The 14,616-nt window shown below is 37.3% G+C and overlaps 1 protein-coding gene across 4 annotated transcripts in view; it reads left to right on the forward strand.

Annotated features, from left to right (window-relative positions):
• MYLK3 (myosin light chain kinase 3) overlaps positions 1 to 576 on the forward strand; it is a 70,746-nt gene extending 70,170 nt beyond the window's left edge. For all 4 annotated transcript variants that reach the window (XM_021094243.1, XM_021094244.1, XM_021094245.1 and 1 more), the window contains one exon: positions 292 to 576. In XM_021094243.1, the coding sequence (XP_020949902.1) occupies positions 292 to 351 (60 nt within the window). In that variant the 3' untranslated portion in view covers positions 352 to 576. The remainder of the gene's footprint in view (positions 1 to 291) is intronic.

Below are 14,616 nucleotides of genomic sequence, written 5' to 3' on the forward strand. Positions count from 1 at the left end.
CATATGGAGGTTCCCAGGCTAGGAGTCTAATCGGAGCTACAGCTGCCGGCCTACACCACAGCTCACAGCAACACCAGATCCTAACCCACTGAGCAGGGCCAGGGATCGAACCCACAACTTCATGGTTCCCAGTCAGATTCGTTTCTGCTGCACCACAACGGGAACTCCTAGCTTATCAATTTTAAACAAACTCAGTTGACTAAGCTTGCTTAAGTCCTTTTATTGTTTCTTCTTGAAGAAATTTGTCTAAAAATATGCTTTTTACCCCTTTCTTTCTCTCCTTACTTTAAGAAACACTTCTATGTGGTGACTGCTGCCAACAGGTTAAGAAAATTTCCAACTTGTCCCTAATCCTCAACTCTGCTGCTCCCATGGGCCCAGAAATTATTGAGACTGGTGATGAAGTTATGGCTGAAGATTTTTAATAATCTGATCTTTCGCTAATAATCGTTGACTCCACTTGTTTTGTTAAAAAAAAAAAAGGTTATGGCTGTTTTCTTCCTTGTGGATAAGAAGTGGCTGTAAAGAAAGTGACCTAAGAACTTTTTTCTGCCTTAAAATATCATTAAGTTGAAATGCTGTGATTGCTTTTCAAATATAACTACTTTTGGAGATAAGTATAGGTATGCTTTAGGTAGGTAGGAAAGCTTCTACTTTGCATATGTTCATTTAAATCTAAGCTTAGTCTGATTAAAGCACCCAGTGGACTATCACACAGGGCATGTTATTCAGTGTAACCTTCTCCAGTGAAAAGAATTCCTAGCATTTTGATTTGCTCAAGTGTGAGCTGATATTTTATACTACATGTGTTGCTCTAATATGAAGCAATTGTGGATATTGTGGATTTAGGGCAATGATCTTCAAACTTGTTTTAACTTGTGCTTTTTTTCTTTCTTTTTTTTTTTTTTTTTTTTTTTTTTTTTTTTTTTTTTTTTTTTTTGCTTTTTAGGGCTGCACCTGCACCATTTGGAAGTTCCTGGGCTAGGGGTCATATCGGAGCTGCAGCTGATGGCCTACACCACAGCCATAGCAATGCGGGATCCAAGCCATGTCTGCAGCCTACACCTTAGCTTGTGGTAAATCCGGATCCCTAACCCACTGAGTGAGGCCAGGGATCGAACCTGCATCCTCATGGATACTAGTTGGATTTGTTACAGCTGAGCCACAATGGGAACTCCTTTCTTTCTTTCTTTTTTTTTTTTTAACTGTGCCCCCTTTTGAGAATCAAAACATGCATCTTTTAATATTCTTTGGAATTTCAAAGTATAATGACTATCATGGCTAAATCAGAGCACATCAGAGCCTTTTAAATCTTTTGTACATCCCTTGACTCTCTCCTAATTCTGCCCTGTCCTGACACTGGCAGTCTCCCTCCTGATCTCCCTTCCTCAGTTATGAACCTGTGGTCTAGTAAGTCTGGAAACCGATAGGCAATATGTGGAAGAGAGCTAAGAATGTCATGATGTTCATCTTTGGGAGAGAAACACAGAAATGGTGCATGATGAGAAAATAAATGAAACCCGCTCTCCTATTACTTTATCAGGGTCATGTGTACCCATTTCAACGTGGGCACTTAACTAAGTCAGGAGTTGATTACCAAGGAGTGCCGTATTATTCAAAAGTAAACAACCCTTTGAATTTCCTCACTCCTAATCTTTTTGTGCTTATTCCCATGACCTTCTCAGGTCAGCCTTTGAGGTACGTTTAGTTTTTAATTAGCCATGGAAAGTTTCACAGCCTTTCAGGATTTTTTTTCCCGTAATAAGGCCTTTTTTTTTTTTTTTTTTTTGTAGAGGACGTGGGTGTGGGGAGGGAGGCAGAAGATGGTGAGATTAATCCTGCTGCATTTCTTCAGTCATATGTTTCTCTGGAAAGCTAACCCTTGCTGGGAATCTAAGATTTTCAGTGCCAGCACCTCTCGGCCTGCTCCAAGCTGGCCAGCTAATGGATGAACATCAGAAGAGACAGCTGCTACAGACCTCCCATTCATGGCACAGTGATTTACAGTGATTCAGTAAAATGCTTTATTTTTAAGGTGTTTGGAGGGCAGCCTCCAGAAGAAGCTTGAGAAGATATCTGCAGTCCTGTCTGTAAGATGGTGATTCTTCCCCTCTGTGGCACATTCTTGGGGAATGCCATGAATTTTCTTCCCAGAAAAATGTACAGTTAGTTGCCCTGGTCTGGAGCACCACTGCCTAACAGAACTATGAGCCATATATATAATTTAAAAATTTCTGACAGCTCCTCTAAAAAAAAGGGCTGGTAATTGATTTAACATAATCTATAAAAATCTATTTAAGTATATAATCAGTATGAACATTATTGATAAGGTATTTAATATTCTTTTTTCATATTAAGTCTTCAAAATTTGGTGTGTATTCCACACTTAAAATACATGTCAGTTTAGAGTCTAAGGTTTCATCAGACATATTTAATTTTATTTAGAGTTCATAAAATTTACTGTGGAGAAATATACTCCCATACTCAAATCATCCCAAGCATCTTAAATGTTTTATAATAATCGTTTTTACATTTTCATATTAAAACATGAAATAAAATTAGGAATTCAGTTCTGCAGCTGCCTTAGCTACATTTTAAGTGCTTAATAGGCATATGTGTTTAGAGGCTTCTATATAGAACAGGGCAAATTCAGAGAAAATCCTATATCTGTCCAATTTGAATTTTTCCCCTGCATCCTGTTATTCTCTAACTAGAGAAACAACTTTCTCCCAAGTCCCTTGGAGAGATTGTTTAGGCCAGGCCCATATAAGTGATAGGTACCGCAGAAGTTAACTTCCCTTATTTAAAATTTGAGGGAGCTTTTGGGAAGCTTTAATTTTCTGGATATTTTTAGTTCTCTACTTTGCTAGTGTGCACTTAGCACAAAACATTTTTAGATTGCAACTTTGCTAGCATCAACTATTTTTAATGGGACTTTTTAATTTGAATGAACAGTCATTGAAAACTTCTGGGCAGAGAAATTCTAAAAGGTAGTCAGGACTCACTTTTTTCACCTATCAGATTTGGTGAAGATGTGAGAAAAATAGAATTCTTCACTTTTTATGAACATGTATCCAAATAAAAGTCATGCCCACATGTTCCCTGAGCAATTCCATTTCTAGAAATTTATTCCTCAGCAATACTTGAACAAGTGGGCTGAGATGTATGCAGAATGATGTTTACTGCAGCAAAATGCCCAGTGAAAACAACCTGCACATACTTTATCAGTATGGGTCTCCATCCATGTAGGGGAATACCTTGCAGCTATTAAAGACAGATCTTGATGTACCGATTTTCACTATGAAAAAAGTTATAAAAAACATATATATGGTATCAGGCTTATTTTCTAGATGTGCAAGAAACTTAACAGTGGGATGTGGAAAGTGGGTGATAAGAGGGAATTCCACTTTCCACTTTATAACTTTCTGAATCATTTGCATTTTTTAACAATGAGCATGTATTGCTTTTATAATTAAAAATTAGCAACCCATTGTCAAGTGTGGACCTTATTTTGACCCTGATTCTAATAAATAAACAATAAAAAGATATTTTAGAGATAGCTAAGAAATTCAATTCTAAATTATGTGTTTGGTAATAGAGTGTCTATTAATTTTATGAAGCATGATAATGGTAATATGGTTGTAATGTGTGTTAAATGACTTCAGGAAAAGGGGATATACAGTTAAGCAAGTGTGGCAAACTCTTAACTGTTGGGCCTAGGTTGTCAGTATTGGGTTTCATTATACTGTCCTCTAAGTAAAGAGATATATACATTTGAAAATTTTCAAGATAAAACATTTTTCAATTAGTTAAATAAACCAAGAGGTATTGTTAAAGAAATGAGTTACAAAAAGTCTTTATAATAGTACTGAAATATGTGGACATTAAGTAGTAAGCTTCCATCACTGGGAGTATCAATATGTTGGAAAATTACAGAAAGGATTCCCACACTAGGGGGGCATTTGGACATGATTCCTTTAAGGCAATTCTCCTACCTCACAACGAATTTAACAAATACCCAAGTACCTAATACTTTCCAGAAAATCAAAATAATTACCATCACTTGTTTTTTGTTGTTGTTGTTTTGTTTTTTTTCTTTTTAGGGCTGCACTTGAGGCATATGGAGTTTCCAAGGCTAGAGGTTGAATCGAAGCTCCAGCTGCCCACCTATGCCACAGCAATGCAGGATCCCACAGTAACTCAGGATCTGAGATGTGTCTGTGACCTACACCACAGCTCATAGCAATTCCAGATACTTAACCCACTGAGTGAGGCCAAGAATTGAACCTGCATCCTCATGGATCCTATTTAGGTTCCTTAACCACTGAGCCACAAAGGGAACTCCACCATCACTTGCTTTTAAGACATAATAGAAAACAAAGTCACAAATAGCACTTATATTTATGCTCATGAAATCAACAGTGAAAAGGCAATCTTAGGAATGGAAGAAAATATTTGCAATCTTTTAATACAAAGAACAACTCAACAACAAAATACAACTAGATTAAAAAATGGGCAAAGGGCTTACCAAACAAGATGACAGAGGAGTAAGATATGGCAATCACCTTCTCCCACAAACACATTTAAAAAAAAACTATATGTAGAATGACTTACACAGAACATCTACTGAACACTGGCAGAAGGCCTTAGACCTCCAAAAACAGAAAGAAACCCTCCATGTAACTGGGTAGAAAAAAGGAATAAGAGCAAAAGAAAAGAAAAAAAAAAAAGGAACCAGGACAGGACCCCTCCTGAGAGGGAGCTGTGTAAGAGGAAAGGAATCCATACCCTAGGAGGCCACCTAACTGATCAGCTGGAATACAGGGGGAACCTCAAAGCCTTGGAGAAAAGCACAGCAGCAAGACTGAGGAGGGCAAAGCAGAAAGTGTTATGAACAGACCATTGGTACCACCACCTGGGACAGAACAGCCTGAGACCCTCAGGTGGGGACTGGATACTGAGACTCAGGCTTTGCAGAATAAGAAAAATAAAAGCAAAATGAAGCACAAGAACAAACCACTTCCAGTTAAAAGAACAGGAGAATTTCCCTGAAGGAGCAAACAATGAAACAGACCTCTGCAGGCTAACAGACATTGGGTTCAAAAATGAGGGAAAATACTGAAGGAATTAAGAGCAGATATCAACAGTAAAGTGGGTTACTTTAGAAAGGAACTAGAAAGTATAAGGAGGAGCCAAGTAAAATTAGAAACTTCATTTGTAGGGATGAAAGCTGGGTTCATCTGCATTGAAAAGAAGAATGAATAATGCAGAGGAACAAATACATGACTTGGAAGATAGAATAATGCAAATCACTCAAATCAGGACAGCAGACAGAAAACCAAATGAAAAAACATGAAATCAATATAAGAGATTTATGGGATAATATAAAGTGGGCCAATCTACATATAATAGGATTTCATAAGGAGAAAAAAAAAAGAAAAGGGGATTGAAAATATATTTGAAGAAATGATGGCTGAAAACTTTCCAGATCTAAAGGAAACAGATATAAAGACATAGGGAACCCAGAGGGCCCTAAGCAAATTGAACCCTAACAGGCCTACACCAAGATATATTGTAATAACAATGGCAGAAGATAAAGATAAGGAGAGGATTCTAAAGGCAGCAAAAGAAAAACAGAGTCAATTATAAGGGAACCCCCATAAGGATTTCAGCTGATTTATCTACAGAAATAGCCAGGGATTTCTGTTGTTGTTCAGCAGGTTAAGAACCTGACTAGTAACCAGGAAGATGTGGGTTCAATCCCTGGCCTCACTCAGTGGGGTAAGGATCTGGCATTGCCACAAGCTGTAACTCCAATTTGACCCCTAGCCTGGGAAATTCTACATGCCACAGGTGCAGCCCTAAAAAAAAAAAGAGAGAGAGAGAGAGAGAGAAAGAAAGAAACACTACAGGCTAGAAGAAAGTGGAAGGATATATTTGACATTCTAAAAAGGAAAAATTTGCAGCCTAGAATACTCTACCCAGAAAGATTATCATTTAAAATGAAGGAGAATAAAGAATTTCTCAAACAAAAACTAAAAGAATACAGTAATATTAAACCCATACTAAAATACTGAGACGTCTCCTCTAAGAAGTAAAGAAGTAAGAAGATATAGGATGGAGGAAATCACAACTGGAAAGTAATCACTTAAATAAGTCAGAAAGCAGATCAAAAAGAAAAAAAGCTATTTGTGGAAGTGATGATAAACACAAGGAACAGCAAAAGGATAAATATGAAGGTATTAAAAAAAGACATCAAGGAGTTCCCATTGTGGCCCAGTGGTTAATGAATCTGACTAGGAACCATGAGGTTGCAGGTTTGATCCCTGGCCTTGTTCCGTGGGTTAAGGATCTGGCATTGCCGTGAGCTGTGGTGTAGGTTGCAGACGCGGCTCAGATCCCATGTTGCTGTGGCTCTGGCGTAGGCTGGCGGCTACAGCTCTGATTCGACCCCTAGCCTGGGAACCTTCATATGCCATGGGAGTGGCCCTAGAAAAGGCAAAAAGACCAAAAAAAAAAAAAAAAAAAGCTTTAAAAAAAGACATCAATATATAAAATGCAGGGAAAAAGAGTGTAAGAAAAATCTATACTCTTTTTTTAAGAATGTGTTTGAGCTCTATGACCATCAGGCTAAAGAAAGCAGATAGAAGAATGTGTTAGCATACTTGAAAAACAGAGCAACCACAAATCAAAACCAAACAATACATTCACAAAAACTAAAAGGAAGAGGACACAAGCATAAAAAAAAAATCATCCAACCAAAAAAAGGAACATAGGAGAAACATAGAATCAACTGAAAAACAATGTTTAAAATTCAATAAATACATATTTATCAATAATTACCTCAAATGTCAATGGGCTGACTGCCTCAGTCAAAAGACCTAGAGTGGCAGACTGGATAAAAAGAAAAGAACCTCCAATATATTGCCCACAAGAGACTTGCCTGAGGGCAACGGACACATATAAATTGAAAGTGAGGAAATGGAAAAAGATATTTCATGTAAATGGAAATGTCAGGAAAGTGGGAGTTGCAATACTCATATAAGACAAAATAGACTTTAAAACAAGGACACTATTTAATGACAAAAGGATCAATTCAAGAAGAGGATATCAGTAATTCCCAGTCATGGCACAGTGGAAACAAATCTGACTAGGAACCATGAGGTTGCAGGTTCAATCCCTGGCCTCACTCAGTGTGTTAAGGATCTGGCATTGCTGTGAACTGTGGTGTAGGTCTCAGATGAGGCTTGGATCCTGCGTTGTTGTGGCTGTGGTGTAGGCTAGCAGCTGTAGCTCTGATTCAACCCCTGGTCTGGGAACCTCCATATGCTGTGGGTTCGGCCCTTAAAAAAAAAAAAAGAGAGAATATTAAACTGTCAATATATATGCAACTAATATAGGTATACCCAAATACATAAAACAAATACTAACAGACACAAAAGGAGAAATTGATGGGAATGCAATAATAGTATAAGACTTTTAACACCCCACTCACATCAATGCCAGATTCTTTGCACAGAAAATCAATAAGGCAACAGAGATCTTAAATGACACAATAGAACACTTAGACTTAATTGATATTTTCAGGATATTACATCCAAAAAAAACCAGAATATACATTCTTTTCAAGCACACATGGAACATTCTCTAGGATTGACAACATACTGGGGCACAAAACTAACCTCAACAAATTTAAGAATATAGAAATTATTTCAAGCATCTTTTCTGTCCACTATGTCAGTAAAATAGAAATCACAGGGGAAAAAATGTGAAAAATCTGACTACAGGAGACTAAACGACATGCTACTAAAAAAAAACAGTGGGTCAATGGGGAAATCAAAATGGAAATTAGAAACTACCTTGAGACAAATGACAATGAAAACACAACCATTCAAAATCTATGGGATGCTGCAAAGGCAGTTCATTACAATACAGGCCTTCCTCAAACAAGAATAAAACTGCCAAATCAACAACTTAACTTACCACCTAAAGGAATGAGAAAAAGAAGAACAAACAAAACCTAAAGTCAGCAGAAGGAAGGAAATCATAAAGATCAGAGAGGAAATAATAAAACAGAGATTTAAAAAAACCATAGAGGAGTTCCTGTTGTGGCTCAGTTGTAATGAACCTGACTAGTATCCGTGAAGATGTGGGTTCAATCCCTGGCTTTGCTCAGTGGGTTAAGGATCTGGCGTTGATGTGAACTGTGGTGTAGGTCACAGACATGGCTCAGATCCTGCATTGCTGTGGCTGTGGCCGTGGCCAACATCCATAGCTCCAATTTGCCCCTAGCCCAGGAATTCCATATTGGACAGGTGTGGCCCTAAAAAGCAAAGCAAAACAAAACAAAACAAAATAGAAAAAATCAGTAAAACCAAGAGCTGGTTCTTGAAAGGGTAAATAAAATCGAAAAACCTCTGGCCAGTCTTACCAAGAAAAAGAGAATATAAAACCAAATAAACAAAATAAGAACTGTAAAAGGAGAAATCTCAATGGATACTACAGAAATACAAAAAAACATAAGAGATTACTATGAATAATAACATGCCAACAAGTTTGACAAGCTAAAAGAAATGGACAACTGAATCAAAACTGAATCAAAAAGAAATGGAAAATCTGAACAGAGTGATCCCCAGGAAAAAAACAGTCCCTACAAACAAAAATCCAGGGCCAGATGGCTTCACAGGCAAATTCTATCAAACATAACAAAGAAAAATTTCTACCCATCCTTCTTATACTTTTCAAAAGATTGAAGAAGAAGGAGCACTCCCAAAGATATTCTACAAAGCCACCATCATCCTAATACAAAAGCCAGACAAAGAACCCCCCGGAAAAGAAAGTTATAGGCCAATATCTTTGATGAATGTGGACCCCAAATTTCTCAACAAGATTTAGCCAACCAAATCCAACAACAAACAAAAAGAATCATACACCATGACCAAGAGGGATTAATCCCAAGTTCACAAGGAAGGTTCAACATACACAAATCAATGTAATATATCACTTTAACAAAAGAATAGTCAAAAACCACATGATCGGTTCAATAAATTCAGAAAAATCATGTGAAAAAAATCCAACATCCATTCATGATAAAAACTCTTACCAAAGTGGGTATAGAGGGAACATATCTTATCATGATAAAAGCCATTTATGACAAACCCACAGCAAATATAATACTCAATGGAGAAAACTTAAAGTCTTTCCACTAAAATCTGGAACAAGACAAGGATGCCCACGAGCACTTTTATTAAACATAATATTGGAAGACCTAGCCACAGCAATTGGACAAACAAAAGAAATAAAAGTTATCCAAATTGGAAGAGAAGAGGTAAAATTGTCACTTTATGCAGATGATATGATACTATATATAGAAAACCCTAAGGATTCTGGACAAAAACTACTCAAAGTGATCAATGAATTCAGCAAAGTAGCAGGATACAAGATTAACTTCAGAAGTCAGTTGTATTTCTGTTTACTAACAATAAAATATTACAAAATGAATATAAAAATACCTTTTAAAATCATACCCTGCAAAATTAAATACCTAGGAATACACCTGACCAAGGAGGTGAAAGACATATTCTGAGAACTATAGAACATTAATCAAGAAAATTAAAGAGGATTCAAAGAAATGGAAAAATATCCCATGCTCCTGGATTGAAGAATACTGTTAAAATGGCTATACTACCCAAAGCAATCTACAGATTTAATGTGATCCCTATCAGATTACTCTTGACATTTTTCATGGAATGAGAACAAATAATCCAAAAATCTATATGGAACCATAAAACACCAAGAATTGCCAAAGAAATCCTGAGGAAAAAAACAAAGCAGGAGATATAACTCTCCCAGACATCAGACAATATTACAAAGCTACAGTAGGGAGTTCCCGTCATGGCTCAGTGGCTAATGAATCCGACTAGGAACCATGAAGTTTCGGGTTCGATCCTTGCTCAGTGGGTTAAGGATCTGGCATTGCCATGAGCTGTGGTGTAGGTTGCAGATGCGGCTCGGATCCCGAGTTGCTGTGGCTCTGGTGTAGGCCAGTGGCTACAGCTCCAATTTGACCCCTAGCCTGGGAACCTCCATTTGCCGCAGGAGCAGCCCAAGAAAATGGCAAAAAGACAAAAAAAAAAAAAAAAAAAAAAAAAAAAAGCTACAGTAATCAAGACCGTGTGGTACTGGTACAAAAACAGACATACAGATCAATGGAACAGAATAGAAAGTCCAGAAATAAACCCAGACACCTATAGTCAATTAATCTTGACCAAGGAGGTAAGCATATAAAATGGGAAAAAGACATTCTCTTCAGGAAGTGGTGCTGGGAAAACTGGACAGCTACATGTCAATCGATGAAACTAGAAAACACCCTCGCACCATGCACAAAAATAAACTCATGCCTTAAAGACTTAAATGTAAGATAAGACAACAGGAGAACACAGGCAAAACATTCTCTGACATCAACTCTACAAATGTTTTCTTAGGTCAGTTGCCCAAAGCAATAGAAATAAAAACAAAAATAAAACGATGTGACCTAATCAAACTTACAAGGTTTTGCACAGCAAAGGTGGGGCGGGAGGAGGGAAACAATGAAAAGACAACCTACAGAATGGGTGAAAATAGTTGCAAATGATGCACCTGACATGGGCTTCATCTTTAAAATATTCAAACAACTCAACAATAACAAAACAAACAACCCAATTAAAAAATGTGCAGAAGACCTAAATAGACATTTCTCCAAAGAATATATATGGATGGCCAATAGGTTCGTGAAAAAATGTAAACATCAGTAATCATTAGAGAAATAAATACAAATCAAAACTACAATAAGGTATCACCTCACACCAGTCAGAATGGCTATCATAATAAGTCTACAAATGGCAAATGCCATAGAGGGTGTGGAAGAAAGGGAACCCTGCTTCACTGTTGGTGGGAATGTGAATTGGTACAATCACTATGGAAAACAGTATGGAGTTTCCTCAGAAAAGTAAATATAGAACTACCATATGATCCAGCAATCCCACTCCTGGGTATATATCTGCACAAAACTTTCATTCAAAAAGATACATACAGGTACATAACGGCACTATTCACAATAGCCAAGACATGGAAACAACTTAAATGTCCATTGACAGATGAATGGATTAAGAACATGTGGTATATACACAATGGAGTACTACTCAGCCATAAAAAAGAACAAAATAATGCCATTTATAGAAACATAGATGGATCTAGAGATTCTCATACTAAGTGAAGTAGGTCAGAAAAAGACAAATATCATATATTATTTATATGTGGAATCTAAAATGTGACACAAATGAACCTATCTACAGAACAGAAGCAGACTTCATAAATGGAAAACAAACCTGTGATTGCTAAGGGGGAGGGGGAGGGATTGTGATGGACTGGAAGTTTGGGGTTAGTAGATGCAAACTATTACATTCAGAATGGATAAACAATGAGGTCCTACTCTAGAGCACAGGGAACTATATCCAATCTCTTGTGATAGAACATGATGGAAGATGAGAAAAAGAATGTGTGTGTGTGTGTGTGTGTGTGTGTGTGTGTATATATATACATATGAATATATATATGAATTACTGGGTCATTTTGCTGTAAAGCAAAAAGTGACACAACATTGTAAATCAACTATAATAAAAAAGATTTTAAAAATTGGCAAAGGGTTTGAATAGATATTTTTCCAAAGGGCTAGCAAGCACATGAAAAAGTGCTCAGTTAAGCATTAGGGGAATACAAGTCAAAACCACAGTGAGATACCACCTCATACCCATTAGTATGGCTATTGACAACAAAACAGAAAATAAGTGTTGCTTAGGATGTGGAGAAATTGTAACCCTTTTGCACTGTTGGTAGAATGTACTATGATGTAGCTGCTATGGAAAACAATATGGTGGTTTCTCAAAAATTCATAAATAGAATTACCATATGATGCAGCAGTGTCACTTCTGGGTAAATGCCCAAAAAAAATAGAAAGCTGGGTCTCCAAGATATATATAGATATAGATATATAGATATCCCTATGTTTAATCCAGCATTATTCACAGCAGCCAAGGGATGAAAGCAACCTAAATGTTCATCGGTAGATGAATTGATAAAGTGTGTTATATCCACACAATGGAAAAATCATTCAGCCTTAAAAAGGAAAGAAATTCTGACATGTGTCGTAATATACATGAACCTCAAGGATATTATGCTAAATGAGAAGAGCAAATTACAAAAAAATACTGTATGATTCCACTTAGATGAAGTACTTAGTCAAATTCAGAGATGGAATTAGAATGGTGGTTGCCAGGAGCTGGGGGAGGGAGGAATGGGAGCTGTTTAATAGGTTTCATGCATAGAGTCAGTTCTGCAAGATGAAGAGTTCCGGAGATAACATAACAAGATGAATGCACTTTACTGAACTGTACACTTAAAAATTAAGATGGGGAGTTCCCTTCGTGGCTCAGTGGAAACAAATCTGACTAGCATCCATGAGAATGCAGGTTTGATCCTTGGCCTCGCTCAGTGGGTTAAGGATTAGGCGTTGCCGTGAGCTGTGGTGTAGGTTGCAGATGCAGCTTGGATCTGCTGTGGCTGTGGCTGTGGTGTAGGCCAGCGGCTGCAGCTCTGATTCCACTCCTAGCCTGGGAACTTTCATATGTGGCCCTAAAAAGACAAAAAAAAAAAAAAAAAAAAAAAAATTAAAATGGACGTTCCTGTGTGGCACAGTGGGTTAAGGATCCAGTGTTGCTGCATCTGTGGCGCAGGTTGCATTTCCACATTCCATGGGTGTGGCCAATAAAAAGAAAAAATTTAAGATGGTAAAAATTTAATACGTATTTTACCACTATTAAAAAAAGTGAATATGCTTTAACTTTACCTGGTGATGACCCAATGCTAGAATCTAAATCTTGGCACCAAAATTATATACCTTCTTAAAATAAAAGAGGAAAAGAATCACTTATCTAGATCAAAATAATAAAAGAAACACTATTTAGTGACTGCCTTCTATGTGTCACATACTTTAGAGCATTACCTTTAATTCTCACAAGGTAGATATTTCCATTTTATGAGCAAGGAAACTGAAGCTCATTATGGTTGTGAAATTTCCTTAGGGCATAAGTGGCAGACTCTGAATTTAAATGCAAGTACGTGTGGTTCCAAAGCTCACGAAGCTCACGGTCCTTCCTCTCTACCTCAGGACTGCGGGGCATTATGCCTGTGCTGAGATCATTTGATTATTGCACCTTTCTAGCCTTAGCTTGCTGAATTGTAGACTAAAATGGGGGCAGAAAAAGAGAAATCACTCTTTCAGTCACTCCCATTCTATGCAGCAGGTATTATGCCTTATTTGTAGCAGACAGAAAGCAACCACTATCATTACTGATAACATTCTGAATAGGTTTTAAAAATTTAAATGCAATCACTCTATTGTACTCCTCATGGAACTATTAGGTAATTTTTTTTCACCACACTCATGGCACATGGAAGTTCCTGGGCCAGGGTTCAAATCTGAGCCATAGCTACAACCTGTGCCACAGCTGTGGCAATACCAGATCCTTAACACACTGTGCCACAGAAAAACTCCAGGTTGTGAATTCTTTTATTATTATTTTTGCTTTTTTAAGGTCACATCCAAGATCTATGGAAGTTCCCAGGCTAGGGGTCCAATCGGAGCTACAGCTGCTGGCCTACACCACAGCCACAGCAACATGAAATCTGAGCCACATCTCTGACCTACACCACAGCTCATGGCAACACCGGATCCTTAACCCACAGAATCTGATTTGATTCTGCTGCGCCACGACGGAAACGCGTCTCTCTTTTTTAAGGTATAATTGATTTACAATATTTTATTAGTTTGGGTGTACAATACAGAGATTCCAGATTTCTGTACTTTACGATCACCTGTATAGTTACCATCTGTCATCATGCAGTCATTACAATATTATTGACCATATTCCCTATGTTGTTACATCCCTATGAGTGATTCATTTTGTAACTGCTAGTTTGTACGCCTTAATCTTCCTCACCTTTTTCACTCATCCCTTCTGGTAACCACCAATTTGTTCTCTATATCTATGCATCTGTTTCTGTTTTACGTCTATTCATTTGTTTTTTAGATTCCCTATGTGAGATCATACGTATTTCCCTTTCTGTCTCACTTACTTCACTTAGAATAACATCCTCTAGGTTCATCCATGTTGTCTGTTTGTTCTGTTTCTTAATTTTTTAATATAATGCTAATATATAATTCACTACGTGAGACCTCTTTATGTGTTTCTCTCTACATTTCAATACTTACTAAATACTTATGTCCGGAACTGTGCTAAATGTCTTACATCAATTAGCTCGGATACGCCTCCAAATTATTCTATGAGGTAGACGCCAATTTAATTCCTACTTATAGATGAGGCACAAAGAAGCTAATTAATTTGCTCAAGTTTTCACAGGTAGTAAATGGCTGGGCAGGGTTTTAAATCCAGAAAGTCTGAATTAAGAGTTTGTGCTCTAGTGAGCAGTGTGGTTTAGTGTTCAGCGAACTGGGTTTTCCTGCGATGGTTTTTTGGCATAGCAAGGATTCTCCCAAAATCATAACAAGAGCACTCTGAA

This window comes from Sus scrofa, chromosome 6, assembly GCF_000003025.6.
Source record: "Sus scrofa isolate TJ Tabasco breed Duroc chromosome 6, Sscrofa11.1, whole genome shotgun sequence".
Taxonomy (NCBI): Eukaryota; Metazoa; Chordata; class Mammalia; order Artiodactyla; family Suidae; genus Sus; species Sus scrofa.